This window comes from Drosophila arizonae, chromosome 3, assembly GCF_054131065.1.
Source record: "Drosophila arizonae isolate 15081-1271.41 chromosome 3, UAZ_ARI_1.0, whole genome shotgun sequence".
Lineage (NCBI taxonomy): Eukaryota > Metazoa > Arthropoda > Insecta > Diptera > Drosophilidae > Drosophila > Drosophila arizonae.
The window spans coordinates 17,984,766-18,009,674 of record NC_142923.1 but is presented as its reverse complement, the minus strand read 5'-3'; the positions used below and the strand labels follow the sequence as shown (position 1 = coordinate 18,009,674).

The 24,909-nt window shown below is 35.8% G+C and overlaps 1 protein-coding gene across 7 annotated transcripts in view; it reads left to right on the top strand.

Moving 5' to 3' along the window:
* The window catches only part of TrissinR (Trissin receptor), a 49,357-nt gene that overhangs the window by 9,807 nt on the left and 14,641 nt on the right, over window positions 1–24,909 (top strand). For all 7 annotated transcript variants that reach the window (XM_089463672.1, XM_089463670.1, XM_089463669.1 and 4 more), the window contains exon 3: window positions 15,016–15,696. In XM_089463672.1, coding sequence (XP_089319798.1) covers window positions 15,045–15,696 — 652 coding nt within the window. In that variant the 5' untranslated portion in view covers window positions 15,016–15,044. The remainder of the gene's footprint in view (window positions 1–15,015; window positions 15,697–24,909) is intronic.

Below are 24,909 nucleotides of genomic sequence, written 5' to 3'. Positions count from 1 at the left end.
GACCACACACATTTACTGGTCAGTGTGTGTGTGTGTTTTAATCTATGGGAATCTATGTATGAGTGTCTAAATTGTGTGCGTGTGTATAGTTTGTGGTTAGTGTGAGTAGCACTTAATGACAAAGTCAGCGTTCGCATTGGCCAAAAAGATAGCGGCAAAAACTGTTGGCAACCGGAAACGGAAGACACCCACAGACATTTGCACACGCGTCGAGCTGAGCCAAGCTTGGCAATAAAATTGGCGTAATTGTGGGTAACGTTGGCAGCGCTCATGGCCAACTAAATGGCTCAGAATTGTTTTTCTTCTTCTCCGTTTTTCTTTCGCTCAGTTGTTTGCACAGTTTTCAGCCAAGTAATAAAGCAGCTCAAAAAATTGATAAACAAAGTGAAAATAAATTAGATGAGGATGCTGTAAACGTAGAAATTAATTAGACGGGAAAATGAAATGACATAAGTAAATAAACTGAAGGTGTAAAGGCAGTAAGTAAATTTATTAAAATTTTAATTATTTTTTATATTCTTATGCGGCTACATTTATGCCATTTTTAATGGAACAGCGTATCTCTGCGCCTCGATTAAAATATATCTAATATATTGCTATTATGTTTGCCAAGTCAGATTGATTTTTTCAGCGGAAATTTAGTTTTATAAATGTCGTTGCTGAGACGGACAGGTCTCAGCTTGTCATCCTGATAGGAATTATATACTCTTTATACATTGCACAAAACCGTTTTGTCACGACTTTATATTCTACATAAAATATTAGGAAATTTCACAGCTCATTAACTCTACTTCCTTGCTGGACCTTAACTTTCATAGCTTTTATGGATGACTCATTCAATGCATTTTATGGCTGAGTCATTAGGCGACAGCCTACTAATAAATCCCCAATATCCAATTAAATGATTTGTTGTCATTGTCAATCTTAACGGACTTATAGACAGCTTGACCAGTTGAGCTACTTGAGCTTATAGAACATGAAAATTAATCGATTATTAATTCTAATGTACCGTATAAATAATATGTTGAAGGGCGATAATAAGGCTCGCTAAATGTTTGACAACATATTTTTCGGCCAACTTTAATGAACTTTCGTATGCCCTACGCCACAGCAATTAGATCAAAGGGTCTACAGCTTATTTGAATATTCATATATAGGGCTTGTGAAAACTTTGAAGCATTCACTATGCCATGATGATTAAGTGAACTATGTTAATCTAAATTATGCTGCAAAACTCTCAAATGTGGGAGCCCAAACAAAACGCAATTCATAAAACTTTCAAATTGCTTTTGCTAACAGCTGCACAGGTTCGTCAGCAGCCAAAATGTTGGTGTCTCTCTCTCTCTCTCTCTCTCTCTCTCTCTCTCTCTCTCTCTCTCTCTCTCTCTCTCTCTCTCTCTCTCTCTCTCTCTCTCTCTCTGTACCTGCCAAAGAAGATAAATGTTGGGCTATAAATTCCGTGGCTCTTATACAAGCTCATAAATTTAGCTCAGCTCCAATGAGGAAAAAGCGAAAGGGAGATAAGTGAAATGAACAATGACTGAATAATACTCGTTCAACTTGCAAAATTAGGAAATGCATATTATAAAGTATTACATTTTGAAATGAAATATGATTGGTTTATCGATCCAAAACTGGAACTAGAAAGACATTGTTCAAAACCAATATACCCTTTGCGCTGCCTGAGCGAGTATACAAAAACAAAGTAGCCATAAAAAAAAAACAGCGGGTAAATAAATTTAATTTAATACCAAGGTGCAAAAAAAGCAATATATACATATATGAGAAAAGTGCGCAAACAAATATCTACATATATATATACATACATATATATCCATATACATCCATGCATATGCATATAAACAAAATCAATTTGCGCTTGTTGAAGTATTACCTAGAGTTTCGCAGAAATTCCCAAAAGATGGCGTTAAGCTCTTTGCTACATACATATACACTGTATAGTATATGAATATGAACAGGGGTGTATGTACGTGTGCCTGTAAGTATGCGTGTGCGTGCATGTGCGCTAGAGGTGACGGCCAAAGGATATGCCCCAAGGACAAATGATTATGTTGCCGAGATAGCTCTCTGAGCACAAAATGGCAAATGGCAAAGAGGAATAGATGCAGTAGAGAGTGGGGCGGATGGGGAGGAGGGGAGAGTGAAGAGGAGCTTGGCGGCTGCCTAAACATGGCAAACAGATCTGCTTTTGACAGGTGCAAAATACCTCAAATGATTGACATAATGTTACCTCGCATGTGAGTGTACCAAGACTTTGCCATGACATAAGTAGAGTCTATTCTTTCACTTTTGGGGCTATTCCTACATGAAATATTTAAAAATTCATTTAAAAAGATATTACTATATTTTTATATCATTAAAAAATAAAGTCTTTAACAGAGAGGCAGATTTTCAGATAATTGAACCCTATGAAATGTATGGCAATTCTTAGTTGATTATAATCGTACATACAGAAGAATGTTGAACAAAAAGGTTCATAATAAAGAAAATAATTAATGTTGTTTCCAACAAATTTCTATCTTATTAATATTGCTTATAAATATATTTAATAAGATGAAAACTAAGAATGAATTCTGATAAAAAAAATAAAATAAAAATAAAAATTAAATGACTGGATATATTAAAGGAAACAAAGTGAAGCCTGAGTTCTGATTGATTAATAACTATTATAAATTTTGAATATCAATATAATTTATAGAGATTTTTGCTTTTGCAATTGATAGAAATATAAATTAAAAAACTTTACTTTAATAAACTTTACAAAGATTTCAAAGCCAGTTTTCATATAGATATGCAGCATTAAGAGAGAAAACCAAATACCTCTAAAAAGATATCTACATACAGGGTATTTCGAATCGCTTTATACCCCTGCGGCTTATCAGCTAGAAAGTGTTGAGCGTGAACTAATTGAATGAGGAGGACAGATGAAAGCGCTTACTCTAACGACAGCTCAAATGAAGCGTGAAAACTTGACGTGGATATAATGTTAAATGCCACATCTATCAGTGAGTCAGAGATTGAGAAGGAGAGAGACAGAGAGAGAGGCAGAGAGAGAGGGGGTAACTGTCAATACAAAAGCGAGGACATTTGGAAAAGAGAAAAACTTCTATATAATATCGCTGTCAATCACATTTGTCGCTTATCAGTGGCACAGCAGAAATATCAACTCATACATATTATATAGCATATACATACATACATATATACATATGCATAAGTATTACAATCTCATCTTAAGTCTGAGATCCTTGCATGGGGGCGTGTGCTTGACTTTATTGTCTTTGTGCAAATTGTTGGAGCATTAATGTGTGACAATTTGCAATTTGATTAGCGCCAAAAGACAACAACAACAAGCACAATAACAACAACTAAGACAGTCCCTTATCTCTTCAGCCTCTTTTGTGTGCGTGGCAACGCCTTCGTTATGGATTTTATGTCTTTCGTCTCGTCAAACTTTGTTTAGTTTGCTCAGCTGCAGACGCCTGGCAGCATAATGAATTGTCCAGCAATTGATTATTATATATGTGCGGCCTTGTTTTTATTTTATTGTTATTATTATTATTCTTTTTTTTTTTTTTAGTATTTGATTAATGTTTGCTCAGGTCTTGGTGGCATAAGTTCTATTTGTAGCCACATCTTCTTTTGATTATCATTATCGTGATAATTATATTGTAATAACCGCTGAAGCGTTGCATGAAAAACTTAACTCGGCTTGGCTCGGCTTGGCTTGGCTCGGCTTGATTAATGCGCTTTAAGGCGAAAAATCCCCAAGGTCCCAGCGGCTGAAGCCTGTGCGTCTAATTAATGAGCTTCATATTTCAAACAATAGCCAACAACAACAGCTGCAGCAACAACAACAACATGTAGAACGAACAACCAGCCTATTAATATGCCAGACAATGGCCAACAGTTGGCCAACGTCCAGAAGAGCAACACGAACAGCATACTTGAACTTGGCCAAGAAATTATCGAATCTTGTTGTATAACTTATTTTGTGTGTAACCTTTAAATCGTTGCCAGACTTTGGCATATCTGAAGGAGACGAAACATAAAAAGGAAGCTTTATAATTTAATTCCGTTTGATGGTCGATCAAAGCTAGATATTCGAGTTCTAGTTGTCTAGCGAGACTAATTAATATTTTAAGCTGATTTTGATGTGTCTCAAGGTTGAAGTACTTGTAGTTCAGTCTCCATGGAATAATTAGGTAAATGTGAGAGTTGAGAAATAAGCTTTAATAATAAATATGTAATAAAGAAGAAAGAGTTGGATGGAGACAGTGGCGGAGATGAAGAAGGCAAACAATGAGAAGTAATTGGAGGGTGCTGGAATGCTAAAAGGGAATGGGACAGGTACATAGGGGTAGATAGACTATGAGTGACGGAGAGAGCGAGTGGTGCGAGTGGGGGAAATAGAGATTATCTCAAAGGGCAATTAAAGAGTTGAATGAGAGAGAAAGAGTTGAGAGAGAGAGAGAGAGAGAGTGAAAGAGAGAGAGGTACAGCAGTAGTGAAAAATAAATAAAATTTCGCAAAAAAGACATCAAGGAAAATACTAAAACATTATTATTAGGTTTGACATAGTCAGAGGTGCACAGAGAGGGTATGATATAATGAACCAGAGAGGGACAGCGCCTATGATAAGAAGATGTGGTCAGCAATAGATTTGTGGTAAGTTTATGTGATGTAATAGAGAACGGGCAGACAGAGTGTGGTACAAGGGATGAGAGTGAGAGATAAGAGAGAATTCGCTATGACAGGAAACATTTAAATATTTGAGACAAGCTGGCTCAACTAAAACTTAAGTCAACACGGTATATTTTTCCGAATATTTACATAAAAGAGATTAGAAAATATTGTGTTTAAGATTGAGCATTACGAAAGTAAGTTATCTAGAGATTAGTGATAAACTGGACAGTAAACAATAAATGCCTATGCCTATGCCAGTCTGTTAATTAAAATGAAATTAAATAACTGTCAATAAGAAATGTGTAGCATTGGAGCACACATTCACACACACACACACACACTTAATCATCCATGAGTAGAAATTGACAGCGATTGCGATGGGGAGAAACCACAGCAATTAAATCGCAATCCAAGTGAAAATTTTCAAAGACCTCTAAACTGAGACAGCAAAAGCAACAATAGCAACAACAACAGCAATGAAACTAGACATCTGCCACTTGGCGTTATTTGCGTAAACAAAAGGACAATTCAAATGTCAGCAATTGTCAGCTAGTCCTAAAGCAAGGGCAGGGTCAAGCCACAATCTCATCCTGTTGACGGTGTGTATGTGTGTGGGTGGCTGGGTGTGGGTCACGACATTGCCCTCGGCACTCGATAATTAAAATGTAGCCGCCCTTGGGTCGAGTGGCACACGCTGCTGAGTGTTCTTGGGTCGGTCGCCTCTGACCTAGAGAGTTGAACCTCAGCATAAATCTTTAAGCTTGCCAAGCAGACATTTATCATTGGAATTGCATAGAAATAAATTCCAAATGCATATTTCTTTTCGTCCGAGACTCTATTTTCGTGCACATGTGCCAGCGGAAGTGCACCGAGTGGGCCATGTGCAATAAACTAACACATAAATCTCGATAAAACAAGAATACCAAAAAGTGCTGCCTACTTTGCAGCGCTCGCTTCTAATGGAATTGAATTTTTTATTCCCTGGCAAACATTTTCATCAAAATTTTAAACTCCCATTTTTAATTGAATGCCTTTGAATTTTATTTATGAGTATTTTTTGCATTGATTTTACATAAATGTGTGTAATTAGAGCGAACCTTTCGGCATTAATAATTTTTCACATAACTCATAAAAAGTGAAATCAAGAAGTGAATTTTATGACTTTACAACTAAAAGCTAAATGAATAATTAAATAGAATTAAAATTCAAACTAAATTTATATTGAATAAATTTTAAATTATTTTACTTAAATGATAATAAACAAAAAGAAATTTTAGTGCATTTACATAAAACTTGCATATAGTAAAACTGAAACTCAATTTGATTTAAATAAGAGACGAACAAATAAATTATAAATATAAAGTAAATTGAAATCGAATTTAAATGCATGAATATTGCATTATTAATTAAAAAATACAAGACGTATTTCAATTTTTATATAAAATATAAAATAGCTATGCAAATTCTTAAAGAGAAATCATTATTTGATTTGAAGCAATTCAAACGCTGAGAGCTTTGCCTGCAAAAGTTAAAGGATTATATGAAAATGTAATTCGAAACGAGCTCAGCCAAAGGACACTATTAGCCTTAGTAATAGAAAAAAAAAACAAAAAGCAGAAATAGGAGAAGATCTACGGAATGTCATCGTTAACGACCTTTTGGCCAATTGCCGTTTGCTATTTGAGCCGCATGAATTGCATTGATGGCCATAAATATGCAACACGAGCGACGCTTTTCATATTCGCCGCTAGCGTTTTGCAATGCGAATTGCACAAATTGGCCGGCTTTGCCGACTTGGCAATTTGATGGCTAAGTTACTTTGGATAAATTGGCATCCCATGGCAATGGCAATGGCAATGACGCCGGCTATGGCGATGGCTATGGCGATGGCTTTTGCGCATGCAACATGCAACGCATTATATAGCCAGAAACCAAGTTACCAACTTAAAAACTTCTGCTGCAGCGCCCTGCATTTATTTCGTGTGGACACAAGAGGAAGTGAAGTGCTGATTGTGCATTGCAAATAAAAGTTAAAAATAAAAAAATTTATATATATATATATATATATATATGAATTAAAATATTTCTCAATTAAAGAAACAACAATAAATATTTCATTTCTATCATTCTCTAAATATATAATAAATATATACGATATTCTAAATAAAATAAAATACACATATATATTTTAAGTTATTTTCATCTGAATATTACACTTGAATTGTTCATTTCGCACCATTTTTTTTTTTTTTTTTTTTTTTTTTTTTTTTTTTTTTTTTTTTTTTTTGTAAGCACAGCTGAAATATAATAAAAAACAAAATGTACATACGTGTGTAAAAAAAACATGTAGTTGTTCAAATGACTGCAATTAAAAAATGAAACAAAAAATCGTCCATTAAATTGATGACAGCAAAAAACTTTGATTGAAATGCATTTACAGAATGAATAAAAACAAGAACTTTTTTTTTAAATACGCAAAAATATGAACTCAATAAATAAAATGAAATTTCGATTACAGAAATAATCGTAATACTGTTTTTTTTTTTTTTTTCGAGAAGTTGACATACTATTGCTGTAGCCAATTTCCGTATTTGGTATTTTTCTCAAAGCGACTCGCATCATGAAGTGATTTAAAGTTAATTTCGGCTAGATGCACAGCTAGATTTTGGTTGAAACAAATCAATGGCAATCCCCTCCGACTACCAGCAATTGCTTTACATTTCTGGCTGCATAGCCAAAAAAAAATAAAAAATAAATACTAATAAAAGCCCGTCATAAATCATAAATCATAAATCAGCATAAATCAAAGCTATCGTGACGAGCCGCCAGGAGCGCAACACGCCCACATTGCAGTCTGAAGCTGCACTTTTAGTAGCCGCATTTTGTTCACACATCTCTGTGTTTGTGTCTGTGGTTCCATTTTTCGAATTTTCTATACCCTGTACTGCTTGAAAGTATGTTAATAGAGAATATTGACTTTAAGTCAATTTTTGTTACAAGAAAAGGCGAGGCACACATAGCACTTCGAACTTTTTGCCGGACTGCGATTGTTCTTTCAGATCTCTAAGAACACATAAATAAGAGAATTGAAATATATGTAATTGATTAGATTAACAAATTTTTACTTAATAGATTTTTTCAATTGCTCAGCAGTTATATATGCTGAGAATCTATTGGAGCTGCTCTTAAGACTTGATTTTTTGGCATAATTTCAGAACTCTTAAAGCTCAGTAGATTATCCAAGATACTAACTCAGTTGATAAGTTAAATACTCTACCAAATCTCTCTTCTCTACAAATTTTCTCAGCAAATGTGTGACACTACTACAGCATATACTGCCTACACTTTACTATTACAGGGTATCTCTTAATCAAGCGCTCGCATCTAAAACACTTTTCAGTTAAAATTTCCTTCTTTTTTTTTTTTTTTTTTTTTTTTTTTTGTGGGGGGAGTACAACATATTTCACATGATGCGCACAGAGAACACTCAATTACCACTTAATGTCCGTACTTCAGCACAATTTACGCAAACATGGCGAACGCAAGGGAGCCACATGTAGCGTATGTAGGTTAGGCAGGGCTGTCTAGTAACTGTGGAGCCAACAGCCAACTGGATGCCACAACAGCCAGCAACAGCAACAACAACAACAACTGCGAACCATTTTGTAACAATTTGTAATGAGTTTTTGTTGTTGTTATCGTTCAGAAGAAAATTGCACAAGTTGTTCGCCATTTGGTTTGCAGTTTTTTGCGTGATATTCGTGCATTAAGAGCCAACGAAAATTACAGTGAGCATTCGCCAAGTGGAAAACTGCAAGGGACAAAAAAAAAATAGTGCATATGCTATGCAATGCCTCGATTCGACTAATTATAATTTGAATACAAATTATTTTCTAAAAGTATTTACCAGCACTGGTATTCAAAATTATTTAATTAATTTAAAAAGTTGTACATTCAGATTTAACTCTAAAATATTTATTTTAAAACTTTATATAGTACCAAGAATAAATCCGAAAATATCTCATAGCGTGTCTTCACTGTACTCATAGACAAACAAAAACTGTGCATTTCACTTAATTTAAAGTCAACATATTTGACATTGTAACTAGCTGCGCTTTCAGCTTTTTGCTCAATTGTCGTTGCTTGTCTTTTGTTGGGCTGTAGTCAAAATTTACCCCGACCCCGCAACGCCCTTGCCCTTATATCCAGTACAGCATTTCTCAAGCCCTGCATTCGCTCGACGCATTGTAGTCGCATGAGAGGCTTGAGGGCAATGGGGGGATGGGCTGGAAATTTCATTGCACTTGCAGTTGGCTTTTAATTAAATCAGTATGAGGAAAATCAATTTGGCTGGTTTAACACTGGCAAGTGTCAGCTTTCATTTGCCAAACAGCTTAGTTTGCCAGGCATTAAAACTTCAACGTAAGATCCTACCCATCCCTGACGTCCCATTGCCATTCCCACCGCTTGGCTCATTAAAGAGTCAAGCAAATTTCCCCCACGAAAGTCGACGACGTCGTCGTCAATGCCAACGAGGCTCGCAGACGCATTATTTTGTTAAGCCAGGTGCTTAGACTGCAGCTCGAGCGGCTGTCACTGGCATCCTCGAGGCATCCCTCTGTGTACAACCGACTATGGCAGCATTAAGTCCCCAGCACATACCACTTGGCAAATTCACTTGGATTGTTTAGTTTCGCACAATTTGCCATTTGTTGCTGCCACACACAACTTGCAGTGTTTTCAGCTGCGATATTTCCGCCGGGTTTTACGACTCAATTTCTTGCATTTGGCAACTGCAGTTAATCTGCTATGTTGCATTCAGATTTACATTCAGATACAAATACAAATACAGATACAGATACAGATACAGATACAGACACAGATACAGATACAGATACAGATACAGATACAGATACAGATACAGATACAGATACAGATACAGATACAGATACAGATACAGATACAGATACAGATACAGATACAGATACAGATACAGATACAGATACAGATACAGATACAGATACAGATACAGATACAGATACAGATACAGATACAGATACAGATACAGATACAGATACAGATACAGATACAGATACAGATACAGATACAGATACAGATACAGATACAGATACAGATACAGATACAGATACAGATACAGATACAGATACAGATACAGATACAGATACAGATACAGATACAGATACAGATACAGATACAGATACAGATACAGATACAGATTTAGTACCCTTAATTTTCCTTTTAATTTTAAAAACTATATGCATTCTTAAATATGCTTAAAGCGCTTAAATAAAACATTTTAAAGTTAGGCGCAGCTGAATTTGAAATAAACATTGCAATAATATATCACTCTTGATTTTTTATTTCTACTCCACAAATATTACTCAATTCTCAGAAAGCTTTTTCTAAATTTAAAAGGAATACGTGTACGTGTATAACCCAACGATATTTTAGCGTATATATATTATGTACGACTCTCTTGATACCCAGTCTGAAGCATGTGAAGTGTTTGTTGGCTGTTCTTTGCTCTGCTGTGTGCTGTTGCATAACAAGTTGCATGTGGCAAGCAGCTATTGGCAGCAAGTTGTGTGCAGCAAATAGCACCAGGCTGTTGAATGTGTTGCTCCCTGCGCTTGTGTGTGAGAATGTGTGCGCTTGTTACACACACCTGGCGTGAAAATGTGCGCTCAAGTAGCATGTAATATCACTTAGAGGCAAACTAATCCCGATGCCTGCCATAGTCAGCTGCAGTCATGACTCTTGGCTAAGCCTAACCAACTGCCGCAGTAAGTAGCCGAGTCGAGCTGCCCACCTTGCACCTCGATGTCGATGTGCACCTGCATTTGACATTAGTTGACAATTTGGTAGTTCGCTGAGGATTGTGTGCTAGAGGGCGAACGTGTCGCATGAGCTTAGGCCAAACATTGATGAGTAAACTGCAGCGTTTCGGTATCGAAATGCCTATTATATACCAACGGCAGCTGTGTGTGCCAGCACAGACATCAGCATACCAGCAGGTAATCCTCATCTTTGGTTATGGATAAACAAAGAGCATGAAACGCGATACATGCATAGCTCGCAGCTCTATTCAGTCCAATATGGCAACTAATCGGATTATATTTCAATAGGACATGTCTAGTCAATAAAGGCCTATTGCGCAACAGCCGGACTTTGTCAACAGCTGAGAGGGAAAAATACCAACTGGCATTTAAATAGCTACTAATGCGCCTTACATCTATGCATTAATCGTTCTTTTGAAATGATACATTAGCATAATTAAATTATTGGTCTATCAACTTAAATTAGAATCCGAATCAGAATGACAATTTCAATGACAATGACAATGACAATGACAATGACAATGACAATGACAATGACAATGACAATGACAATGACAATGACAATGACAATGACAATGACAATGACAATGACAATGACAATGACAATGACAATGACAATGACAATGACAATGACAATGACAATGACAATGACAATGACAATGACAATGACAATGACAATGACAATGACAATGACAATGACAATGACAATGACAATGACAATGACAATGACAATGACAATGACAATGACAATGACAATGACAATGACAATGACAATGACAATGACAATGACAATGACAATGACAATGACAATGACAATGACAATAAAACCTGAAAATTATAATAATAAATAATGAACAGGTAAATCTTTAATAGAGCTGTTCTTGTTTACCCTATTTGCGCCTTTCTTTTGCAGTTAGCTGCAATCGGTCCCTTTGCCGGCGTCATCAATTATAATTTCAGCCAATTAACTGTAGCCTTTAATTGCAGTTCTTGTTCTCTTCTGTTTGACCCATATACTGCTATTGCCATTCCTATTCATCCGCAGACAAAGTGCAGTAAAGTTTTTTTTTTGCAATTTGCCGACAAAGTGCAAAAGCGGGATAATCGCGGGGAAGGTGGAGATGTACTATTGTGTAGGTGGAAAGTGGGGCGTAAAGCTGAAAAGTTTATTTGCGACGCTTCATTCTGTATTTGATTGCCACTTCGGGCCATTGTTTTGTTTGCGTTTTCCCAATGGGTTTACCCAATGTAGTTTTTCTGAACTCTTTTTCCCTTGGCTTAAATTGAGTTAAAGCGGAAGAAAAAACTTTCTGAATAGCATTCATGACTTTTCATTGAAAACAGTTGAGCTGCAGTTCAAATGCCTTTTACTGTTTTAGTTTATAAAAGCAGCTTAATTGACGAATAAATGTTGTCGTATACTACGAATGTGGAAAATATCTTGTCAGAGAGAAATATATAATTTTTAGATAAATACATTGATGTAACTGTAGCCTGTTTAAAGTTGGCTTGCGACCTTTGACATATCACAGGCACATCAGATTTTTGTTTAAGTTTTCTTGTCTGCACGTAGATCGCAATGCAATCATTTTTTTTTTTTTTTTTTTTTTGCTTTTTCTTGTATTCCACACACAACGCAATTAAACTTAATGAAGGAAATCGTGACACTGTCAGCAATATATATTTTCCGTCTACTGTTTCTCTCATATGCCTTTTCACTCTCTCCCTCTCTCTCTATATATATATCTAGATTCACTCTCTTTTGATAGCTCTATCTCTTGCTCTGCCCAGCTTGAATGTTCATGTTAATTAAGCTGACTTTAATAATGAGCATAATTGAAACATTTGTGCAGCATTCATGTGATACACGCTTGCGATCAGATAAGTCCTAAGAAAACAGGCCACAAATATTCTGGTGCTGCTTAACTGGCTGTATAATACTCGTTTGGAGCTAAATAAATGCTTTGAAAGTCTAATTGTTTTGCTTGAGTCAGACGTCAATAGGCAAGGCAATTAATATTCAGTATTTCATTTCCAAAACTTGCTAAGCCTAGCTGTAAAATTATGACAGTCAAAGGGGTATATGGGTTTTACGCCACATCCGCCTTTTAATAAACAGGAAGAGTTAAGCATATGCTCACTCATTATATAGATATATGCAGATTATTAGACAGATTGACAAACAGATATATAGGTAGACAGACAGATACTACTACTGCACATCTGGCCAAGGCAGAACCAATAAACTCTGTTCACTCCTTGAACGAGTATAACGATTGTTGCAAATAATTCTCCAGCCCAGAAGTTTTGATTGTGTTTGTGTTTATTTAGGACTTGTAAAAGCTTTTTGATCATTTCGGAGCGGCCGTAACATTTATGCCGCAAGCATTCCACAAATATTTGAAATTTCGCCACAGTATGTACGAACGCATAATTGTAAGCATTGTTACACAATACACACATCTCTCTCTGTATCTCTCTCTTTTTCTTTTTCTCTCTCTCTTTCTCTCTCTTCCCTCTCTTTCACATTCTCTTGTTATTATTGTCATTATTTTTAATATGCAACACGTTTCGTTGCTAATTATGCGAGTGCATAAAGTGCAGGTAGCCCAAAGCCCCCGAACCCCGCGCTGCATTGCTCTGCTCTGCTGCTGCCCCTCGTTGTCGTCTGTAGGCCAAGAGTGCTTTGATTATTGCCCGCTTCTCTGTGTGTGTGCCACCTTTTTGTACGTGCTCTAATTAATAAGGACTCGTCTAATTTTGTGCTCATATGTGGAGACACACGTACACGCGCACACGCACACATACACTCGAACAGCAGCAAAAAATAGCCATCAAGTAATTAAAGCCCTGTTGAATCGTCCTCGTCATGCACAGCTGGCACGCAGCCCTCCAGTCATTGAGGTCTCACAATAATATCCAATGTCGGCGCCTGTAAAACAACGAATACAAAATGTCACACGATTTTCGGATGTTTCACTGTATTTTTATGAAAGATGCTGACGCCTAATTGGCCATTGGATAAAGCTCAAAAGTTCTTCACTTATCAAACACAACTGAACAGGACTGGGTAAAGTAAACATGAAAAGAGCTCAAATTAATTTAAAGAACTTTTTATGTTATTTGACTGACTTTAAAACTACTAAAATGTATTTAAAACTATTGCCAATTAGATTATATCTAGTATTCAGATGTAATTAAATACTTTTTTAACGAAAGCTAAAACTACAATATAATATAAATACAATAGAGTCCCGATAATTCGAAATGACAAGAGATCAGTTTATTATTCGATTTACACAGAAATTAAAATTATAGAAAATTATTGAGAAAGGTGTTTTTTGAAGGGGATAGATTTTTTTGATTTATCGCGTTTTTCGATTTAGTGGGGTACGAATTATCAAAATATCCTACTTCAGCAATTACCTATTATTCCTCCACTTCAAAAAGAAAATCATCCTGAAGTAAAAATATAGCCAAACATTTAGAATAGCTGTACGTTTTTGCAGATAAGTAGTGGAGTGTCGACATAACATCCCATAAGTTCGGCTAACGAATATACGTAACACGCATTAAAAGAAAAATTCGTAACAGTTTTTAAACATAGCATATGTATGACATCCAATATATGACCAGAACTCTATACAAAATAGATCCATTCAGAGGCTTGACTTTATAGCTGTTCTCTGTTCTCTCCCTATCTTCACATTCGACTGCAGCACATCAAACTCGTTGGTTAAGCGTAATCTAATCCTGGTTACCAAATTTCATTACAACTTGTTGGCCTGTGTAATTAATGTACGCTGTAAACTCTGAAGGCGATGAATACCCTGTATTTAATTGGACATGCAAACAGGAGCTTAATTAGATCTTTAAGAGATTAATTCATTCATTAATTTTAATAAACTATTCATAGAATAAATATATTTTAGCTTTTTTTTTAGAATTTTAAAATATTTTCAAAATGATATTTTAATTGTATAAATTAATTTATCGGCCCACATACTAGTTAAAATATACAGCTCAAGGTATTAGCAGGTCGTGCATTTCTTTGAAATCAGGGGCTAATTAGATTATTACACGCATACATGTATATGAAAGGGCTTCGACAGTAATTTGCTCTGCTTATAAGAATGCGCTGTTGAGCCTGGCGTATGCGTAATTTTCAGCAGCTACAATTTCCGCTGGCTGATGTGAAAATTTCGAGGAAAATATTAATTTTGCAGCTGGCTTCTGTAAATTTTAATCAGCAATAAGTGCTGCGGTGGTTTTGGGTCGTTGCGTTTTGACGACGACAACAACAACAACAATAACTACAAAAGCAGCAAAAGCTGATTAAAGCTAACTGTGCATCCTCTTAACTATCTGCAGCTGAAACTCATTTGCTCTATCTCACTCACACTATATTCTGTCTATCCCTTTGTCTCTCTCCCCCTCACGCTTTCTTTAGAGCTGCAGCTGCAACGCATTATTGGCACCATGAGCGCCAGCAGTCGACAGTGGACGTCGGCAGCGTCCTTCTGGCAGCGACAGCGGCAGCGTCAACGTCGTCGACGTCGGCCAGCAACGGAAACGGATGTGGGGCAGGGACGAGCGCATAAACAACTGTGCAACACTGTTGGCACAAACATATCAGCGGCTTATGATGATAATGAAGCCGGCAATAGCCCAGCTCCAACTACAAATTATAACATTTCCGGCTTACTAGATTGCCAGCAGCGACAACAACAGCAACAACAACAACAACAACAACAGCTAACAGGCCGCCTACATCGGCGCTCATTGCCAGTGCCGCTGCTGTTGCTGCTGATGCTCCTAGTTGATTGTTCATTGTCAGCGACTGGAAATGACTCGAGCCTGGCACCCAATGTGACCGTCACGGAAATCGCATTATCCATTAATGAGTCAACAACCACATTATCAACGGCCGCAACACCAACGGCAGCAGGAGTAGCAGCAGGAGCAGGAGCAGGAGCAGCAACCACAGCTCTAGCATTGAGTGAGCTAACTGAAGCAGCTAAAGAGGAAGTGAAGGACATTGAGAACACCAGTGAATATATATTCGATCGCACCGATGTGCGCATTATATTCATAACGCTCTACACGATTGTCTTCTGCTGCTGCTTCTTCGGTAAGTGGAGTTCTATAGATGAATCAAATATAAATAAATAAATGACTCAAATGAATTAAGGAATTACAATCACAATCATTCTGATAATACATATATAAGACAATTCAAGCTTTAGCTAGAGAGCTGAGCATTTTCTATTTATGCTCATTGTCTATTTGAAAGACTGAAATATTCTTAGTAGTTCCGCTGATGAACCATCTTGTCTTGTTGGTTGGCTAATCTGGATCCAAATTTTATGAACTGAAAATGTGCAATTGTGAAACTGTTGCATTGCATTGAGTGCCATTTGAGCGATTATCGACATTGTTCATGAGCGACTAAGCTCCATAGTTCACAGTTCAGCACGAAGCTCATTTCATTATCCGGCTCAATTGGGTTTACTCAGCAGCTGCTGACGTCTGTGAGACAGAAGCGATACCTTGTTATCTTTTGCTTGTTATCAGTTCCAAGCTGCCCCAAGTTATTTCACTTTTAAGTAGTGAAAGGCTTTTTAGTTCGAATTTCGAAATGAATAGAAATTGATTCATAGCTGACCTGCGCTCAACTGCTCCCAGCTTAATTCGGTTTTTTCTTTTTTTCAGCCAACCATTTTGTGCCAAACCAGCAAAAGCAAATTGGCTTTTGGTAGGTGCTGCTGGCATCGATCCCAGAGCTCACATTGTGTTGTATGTTCATTTAGTTGCTTATTTTGGCTATGCTTTTGTTTCCCTTTGTTCTGCCTTTCCCTCTCCTTTCTCTCTTTCTCTGTATACATCTCGGTGTCCCTGTTAACTGCTCACTTGCCAATTACTCAGCAGCTCTTAGCTGTCCCTATAAAAAAAGTAGACAAAAATGGCTACAGATATGGCTAAGGACTAAAGCACTCTTTTGTGGCTTGACCGCTTGACCGACTTTCAGCTTGTGGTTGGCTTTTTCGGGTTCCTTTGTTGCTCCTAGCCCGAAAGTTAACAAAAACAAAAAAGTGAATTGTTCATGTTTGGTCTGCAAATCAATGAACCGTTTCAAGGGGGTCTTCAAAAAACCTTTCACATTATTTTTGTTTATTCAAGCAAATGTAAATATATAAACACAGATTGTAATATTTATTTAAATATATATATTCGTTATGGTACAATAAAGTTAATATTTTCTATTATGTATAGTACATAGTGTAGTTGTGTAATAATCAATTGATAATTTAAGTAACTATAATTTGTAATAAAAGAAATATGCTTCATATTATTATTAATTTATATATATTTTATTTACTTTGATTTAATAATATTTTATTTATGTCTATAATCTTTTTATATAAGAATTATGTATGTTTTCTTTTTATTCTTAATTTATTTGCATTAATGACATCCAACAATGTTACTGACTTTTTTCGATTTATATTTCTTTGTATTGTTGGCTTTAGGTAATTCGCATTAGCTTAAAAGCAAATGCAATGCCATTAAATGAAGCGTTTCATTCGACCGAGCGTCAAGTGCAGCAATTAGTGGCAAATTAAACACCGCACACAGACGCAGACACGCATACACACACGCACGCTGGTGGGGCATATTAAAATGGTCGCTCTTACAGCCAGGGGGCAATAAAGTGTCGTGTCATCGCTTCGGCCAGACGAACGCAACAACAACAAACAGCAAACAGCAACAACAACACCTACTGCAGACCGGCCACATTTTATGGCCAAATGCTTTGCATGTTTTAGCCAACTCCCATTTATCCCCTCGATTCATTTAGCACGCAGCAAACATAAACATTAAAAAACACACAGAATGAGGATAGACAATGTCGCCAAGCAGCCGAAACAACATAATTGATTGCAGCAAGCCATTGTCGTTGCCTGACATAATTGTTGCTCCTAAGCTTTTCAAATAGATGTCCCTCTAATTAAAGCCCGAATCCACATAATGGCCCGATTGACTAATTAATGCAATCATTCACTATGTGCCGACACACGAGGCGTATGCGCAATTTTACATAAACCAAAATAGTCAGAGAGCACAGCAATAATATTAGCATTGAGTAACTGTATAACACACACACATATATATATATATATATATATATATATACATATATATATTATATACTCTTTACCAAATATATAGATTCATATATGTATATATATATTATCTTGGGTATACCCTAGAAATCCAAAATTTTATAAACAATTTACTATTGGCGATCTTGTATTATTGTATTTAGACATCATGTATTTACTTTAGCTTATCTTATGGCTTTTTAATATGAAGAGCTAGTCAGGGAAGAATATACATAAAGCAGCTAACAATCTCTATTCATCTAACTTGCCTCTCTATGTCTGGTCTTCTATCTGTTGTATGTTTATTTGCGTTTCCTTTTCACTGTTGCTCGCTCTCTGACTCGCATTATGTCTTCAATCTGTTTATCTTTAAATTTGTCTTTCCACTCTCTATAAACATATGTATAACTATGTCCATTTTGTTCTTTTTCTGACTCCCAGTCTCTCTTTTTCTCAATCTCTGCCTTTTTGTACCCTATCAGCTTCTCTCTCTCTCTCATTCTCTCTTTCTATTCCTTCCTCACTCACTTTGCGTTCTCTATCTTTATGGTTATCTTTTGCTCTCTTTCTCCTTCTTTCTTTTACCCGCTCTTTCCCACTCTCTTGCTATCCCTCCTTCCTTTTCTCTATCTCTCTCTATGTGTCATCTTTCACTTTCATTAAATTCTATTTGAGCTGATATTATTACAGCTTTAAATAGCTCCATGCTGACACGCCCAGCACACACACCCACACACACACACCCACACACACCCACACACACACACACAAACGCATTGGGAGAATAATTGTGGTACGAATTAACAGGAAACTGAAACCCAAGACGAAGGCCATAGGTAAATGCTGGCAGCAGTCTGTGGTTAAGGCATTAGAGTGATTGTAATTCGCTTAGTGGCTTTTAAAGAGGCAACAAATTTGATATGTTGCAAATTTAGAATTTAAGCTAAGCTCAAAATGCAATTTGGACCACTCTCACTCTCTCTATCTCTCGCTGTCTCTCTCTCCTCTCTCTCTCTCTCTCTCTCTCTCTCTCTCTCTCTCTCTCTCTCTCTCTCTCTGCATTTGGCATAGATTCAAATTGGGAAATATAAACATGCATTGGACGTTGTAAAATAGTTTGTACAAGTTGCAACTAGTTGAAGCAACCGCTGCACACATTAATTAGAGCTCAGCCAAAAGCTCATAAATTATACCCCATATATATATACATATATACACACATGCATAAATGCATTTAAATATATACATTTGCTAAATACGTGAATTACGGCGAGCAGCAATAAGAGACAAGTATTATTTTTAATTTTTTTTTCGTTCGCTGATGTACGCGTATTATTTGTTTGCAAATGGCAGGAAGAAAAGCCAAAAAAAAAAAAAAAATATTGTATAATAAAATGTGTTCAACAGAAACTTTTTTAATTACTTCAAACAATTCGAAAACTCAGAGCGCAACAAAACACAACCCGTACAAAATGTTCTCAAGGCTGACTCATCTCTACCCGGCACACTCACTCCACGTTTGTCCTTGCCAAATATGGAGTACGGGCTTGTAAAGTCCGTGCCGGAGTTCCGTTTCCTCATGCAAGTGCTCAACAAAAGTTTCACTGTTTGCCTTTATTTCATTTATTCAAATACATATATATATATAATAATAAAACCGACGTTATTGTTGAGATAAAAAAAAATTTTATTCTTAATAACTTATGTACAATCGGTCTTAGAGCTGAGTTGAAACTGAAGTTGAATTGATGATTTGTTTGTCTTATATAGCTAGAAATATGTATCGATGGTGGCGTGATTGTGGCGAAGTGAGTGGCCTGATCGGTGACTCCCAAATATGCTGCGTATGCAGTTCCCACGGGAAGGGTTTAGTGCGTTGGAGTGCGATTCGTTTGTATGTGTGGACGATGGGATGATTGTTGCTGAGGCGATTTGTTTATAAGTAGTCGCTAGGGCGATTTGTTTATGTTGAGTGGCTTTGGTGCAGAGTGATGATTGTTTCTGAGGCGATTTGTTTATGTTGAGTTATGAAGGGGATCGTGGCTTTGGTGTCGAGTTTAAGTGTGGGTGAGTGCTGATGCATATATTACTTCCCCATCCTAAAGAGATTAGCCTGTCCTCAGGCGGAAAATGTAGGGTACAATTGTGGTATGGTTTCTAATGGTGCATGAATTTCGGGGAGTGGTTGCTCTTCTGGTGTTGAATTACTTGATGTTATAGCTGTTTCGTGTCTTATAATAATTTTCTTAGATATTGTTTTAAATTTAATGATTACAAATAGTATTAGACTTATAATAGTAATTATAAAAGTTGTAGTGGTTATAATATTGAATGTCTTATTATATTTAGTATTTTCTAAAATTATTTGCTTTGTTTGTAGTAATGATATTGGTTCTGTTTTTGTGATATTATTTGTTACATAGATAGTTTGTGTGTAGTCGGAAAGTGTGTTTACAATTGAGATGTTATTTATTTGAAGGCTACAATCATATATTTTAATTATATTATTGCCCTGAATATTAATGTTATTTTTATTACAGTTTTGAATGATTTCTGATTTTGGGTAGTTCCAAGTTACAATAATGTTCGGTTCTATATAATTGATTTGGTATGTTTTAAATGTTTTGGTATATTTACATTCTGTTGATTTTTGAGTGATTATGCTACTTATACAATCGTTTGTTTCTTGTTTCTTTGTGGCTCTTATATATGCTTTATCATTTAAGATGTAGTAAGTCTCAAAAGTATTTTCTATTAATGTATTATTTTGGTTATCTGGGTAAGGTAAAATCTTATAAAGTGGTGTTTTGCTTATTTTCTTCGGTACATGCGAAATTATGAATATTTCGTTTGTGTCTGGCTTAAACCAAGTAGAAGTCTTTGTGTTTAGAATTTTTTCAGAATTTATATTTAGCATATGCTGATAGTAGTAATATGGTGATTTCTGGAATTAATTGTCGTATTTACTTTCGTTAGTCTTTTTTTTTCGTTTGAATTTTGATTTGTAATGTGTAGTTTGTCGTCCTCTATTAGTTTCTATGTAATGTTTTTCGTCAGTTTGTGTTATTTGTCCTGTCTTCTTGAATGGAGTCGTTGTTTTGGTTTTAACTAATGGGGCGTGCTTATAGTCTGTGTCTATTTCGAAGTCGATTCGGTTTTTGTTGAGATTTTTGATTTGATTTATCTTATTTGCTTGTGTATTATATTCAGGTGTACCCGCGTATATAAATATGTCAGCTGGGGTTCTGTTTGTTGTCAAGTGTTTTGTCTTATGGTTATAAATATATAGAATGGTTTCGAACTTCGTCTGTTTGTTTTCTATGTCGGATTCTGTATTAATAATTCTAAGTTTTTCGTTAATTGTTCGGTGGAATCTTTCTATGTCTGAAATACCGTTTTTGCTAGTGGTGATACTAATTTTTACCTTTTCAGATTGTAACCAAGCTTGGAGAGCTGCGCATATAAATGCTGAATCTTTATCTGCTTTTATTTCGATGGGCTTTCCCATGTCATTGAAAATTTTTATGATTGCTCTTTTAGTTTCGAGCCAATCACGACTGTTTACTTCTACTAAGTTTCCGTATTTCGAATATATGTCAATGCAAGATAAAAATTGTCTGTTGTCAATTAAATAAAAGTCCATGACGTATTTGTCTCTGGGATTGTATACTTCTGGAGTGATTTCAAAAGTCAGTTTTGTGTTTCTGTTTTCAGTTTTAGATAGATTGCAAATTTCGCATTCGTTAATGATATTTTGTATTAGATTTTGGTGGTCTGGAAAATAATATTTTTCTCTGAACCAGTTGGTCGTTTTTGTAATACCTGGGTGGAGTAATTTCTTATGGTTTGAAAGAATTATTTCTTTAAATTCTGTAAAGGTGAGGATATCTTGTAATTTTGTTGAAGTTCTTAACGTTTTCGTTTTACTATCGGGATTTATAATATCAGCGTAAGCTTTTTGGAATATTGGGAAATCTGAGAGGTGATGAAAGTATAAGGCATTATTTTTTAAACAAAGATATTCTTTAATTATGTTTTTGGCAAGTGTATCTGTCATTTCTATATATGTTACTTTTATTTTTGTTTTGTGGAAATAATGTATTATGTCGATTTTGTCTTCGTTACCTTTTATAAATTCGATTTGTCTGTTATATAAGTTTAAAGGTCTTTCTGAAATAGGTATTAAGTTTTGATTGTCTTCTTGAGCACTATGAATGGTTGCTCGGGAACTGTTAATTTCTTCTCCTAAAAGATTTTCTTCTAGTTTGATTCTAGAGAGGGCATCTGCTACGTGGTTTTCCTTTCCTGGTAGATATTTTATAGTATAGTCGTATTCGTTTAATTTAATCTTCCATCTTTGTAATTTCATGTTTGGTTCTTTAATATTGTGTAGCCATACTAGTGGTTTATGATCGCTAAGGATTTGGAATTTTCGACCGAAGAGATATGGTCTGAAGTATTTGGTAGCCCATACGATGGCTAATAGTTCTTTTTCTATTGCTGAATAATTGAGTTCGTGATCATTTAAAGTTCTACTTGCGAAACAGATTGCTTTGTGGTCTTGTGAGAGGACTGCTCCTATAGCCACATTACTTGCGTCTGTGGTTAGAGAGAAAGTTTTATTGAAATCTGGATAGATTAGTATTGGGTCATTCGTTATAAGTACTTTCATTTTCTCAAAAGCTGAGATGAATTCTTGGTTAGTTATATCAATTTTGGATTCCTTTTTCAATCCTAGAGTGAGTGGTTTTGCTATTTTGGCAAAATTTGGAATAAACTTGCGGTAAAATCCGCAAAGACCTAGGAACGATTTAATTTCTTTTGGTGTCTTGGGAATTGGAAAATTTACTATAGCTGCTACTTTATCGGGATTAGGTTTGATTCCTTCTGTTGTTATTATATGTCCTAAGAATTGTGTTTCCTTTTTTAGAAATTCGCATTTGTCTAATTGGAGTTTTAAATTTGCTTTGCGTAATCTGTCAAATACCTTTTTTATGGAAGCTAGGTGTTCATCTAGTGAAGTTGAGAATATGATTATGTCGTCGAGGTAAACTAGACAGTCTTTGAAGATTAAGTCTTCTAAAAGGTTATTCATACATCTTTGAAAGGTTGCAGGGGCGTTTTTTAGCCCGAAAGGCATACGGGTGAATTCGTAATGCCCTTGTTTTGTTGAGAATGCAGTTTTTGCGATTGATTGAGGGTCCATTTGAATTTGATGGAAGCCCTTTGCTAGATCGATAGTGGTAAAATATTGGCATTTGCCAAGTTTATCAAGGATTTCATCCATGATGGGTATTGGGTATTTATCATCTATTGTGATTTCATTAAGTCTACGATAGTCAATGACTAATCGATATTTTTTTTCTTTGGAAGCGTCCTCTTTTTTAGGTACGATCCATATGGGTGAACAATAGGGTGAATTAGATTTTCTAATGATTCCCTGTTCTAACATTTCGTTAATTTGCTTGTTGACTTCTTGGTCAAGAATTTGAGGGTGTCTATAAGGGTATTTATAGATGGGGTCCTCATGTTTGGTTATTATTTTATGTTTGATTGTACTAGTAAAGGTCAAATTTTCACCTTTTCTGTACTGAATGTCACTATAGTCGTGAAGTATTTTTTTTAATTTATTTGTTTCTTCTGGATTTAGATGGTCCAGTCTGTATTCGTATTTTTCTTCAATATTATTATTTATTTCGTACGAAAATAAGTCGTACTCGAATTCTGTTGGAGGGTAAGGGGTTTCATTGGAAATTTCTTTATTATATTTGAATTTGAAAGTGTAGTTCCCTATGGTTATGTTATCTTCTGCATAATTAATGATGGCTTTGGATGCCGAGAGGTAATTTCTACCTAATAGTATATCGTAACTGTCTGAGAAATTGTGACAATAGAATTTTTGTATAGTGGGGCAGAGTTTGCTGCTTGCGAATGAGACGCTTTTATTGAGTTCTATTATACCTTTAATGGTTTGAACTTTTAGATGTTCTTTAGTTTCTGGGAAATTGAAAAAGTTTTTGTTAATAAGGTTTATGGAAGAACCTGTGTCTATTATGCATTTAAGGGGTGTATCATTTAAGATGAGTCTGATGTAGGGGTTTGTTCGATTGGTGTTATCGGTCTGGTTTGATCCGAGGCAGATTGATGAAAATTTTCTGACCAATCCATTTTAGTCTGTCCGCTGTTGCTTTCTCTAATTCGTTTAGTTGGTTGGTTAGGGAAAGGACTTTGAGTTTGGGTGGTCTGTTGATAGTTTAGAGGATTTTGTTGCGTTTCGTGATTTAATTTGCTACGGAACTCAGTATAAAGTTGTTGGTTAGTAGGATTATTCTGTCCTGTTGAAGTGGATTGATAATTATTTTGTTTGTAATTCGTTTGATTTTGTGTTGGTTTATAATTATTTTGAGTTTGGTTTTGTTTAGAATAAGTTTGAGAATCAGTTGACTTCGAAGAGTACTTGGGTTTGTCTGCGAAACTATTTTCATATAAGCCTTCTCTTTGGGCTACTTGTTTTAAGTTAGACACTGTTGAAATATCAAACTTCGCTAAAGTCATATAGAGCCTATCTGGTAACTTTCTAGTAATAACTTCTTTTACTGTATTATTCATTGCATTTATATAGAGTGTAGCATTGGCGGGGTTGCCTTCTAATGTTAACTTGTTTACAATTATGAATGTCTTATGTTCTAATTCTTCGATAAACTTACGAAGGCTTCCGTTGAAATTGGTGTTGTACAAACGTCGTAGAAGTTCCTCGCAAGGTGTGTGAGTTTTGAACTCACTGATCAGGGCGGATCGAAGACTAGTCCAACCAGTGGCTTGTGTGAGTTGGGACACTCGTTGTGCTGCTCCAGTTAGTAGCATCTCGATGGTTCCATACATTAGGCTATGCTGGCGGACGTCTTTTGTTGGATATAGTTGTATTATATAGTCGATGCGTCTGATGAAAGCACTTAATCCGTTGGTGTCACCGTCGAATATAGGCACCTGCCTTAGAAGAGTTAGGGCCTGATTGAGGTGGGTCTCCGACAATTCCAGAGTCATGGTGGAGCCGTTTAATTGGTTCTTAAGCACTTGTTTGTTTGAGAGTTTTTTTTTTTTTTTATATAGTTAGCTCACTATTAGGTTGCACACAGTTGGCACGAAATTGTGAGTGGGTTTCTGTTCTTTTGATTGTTTCG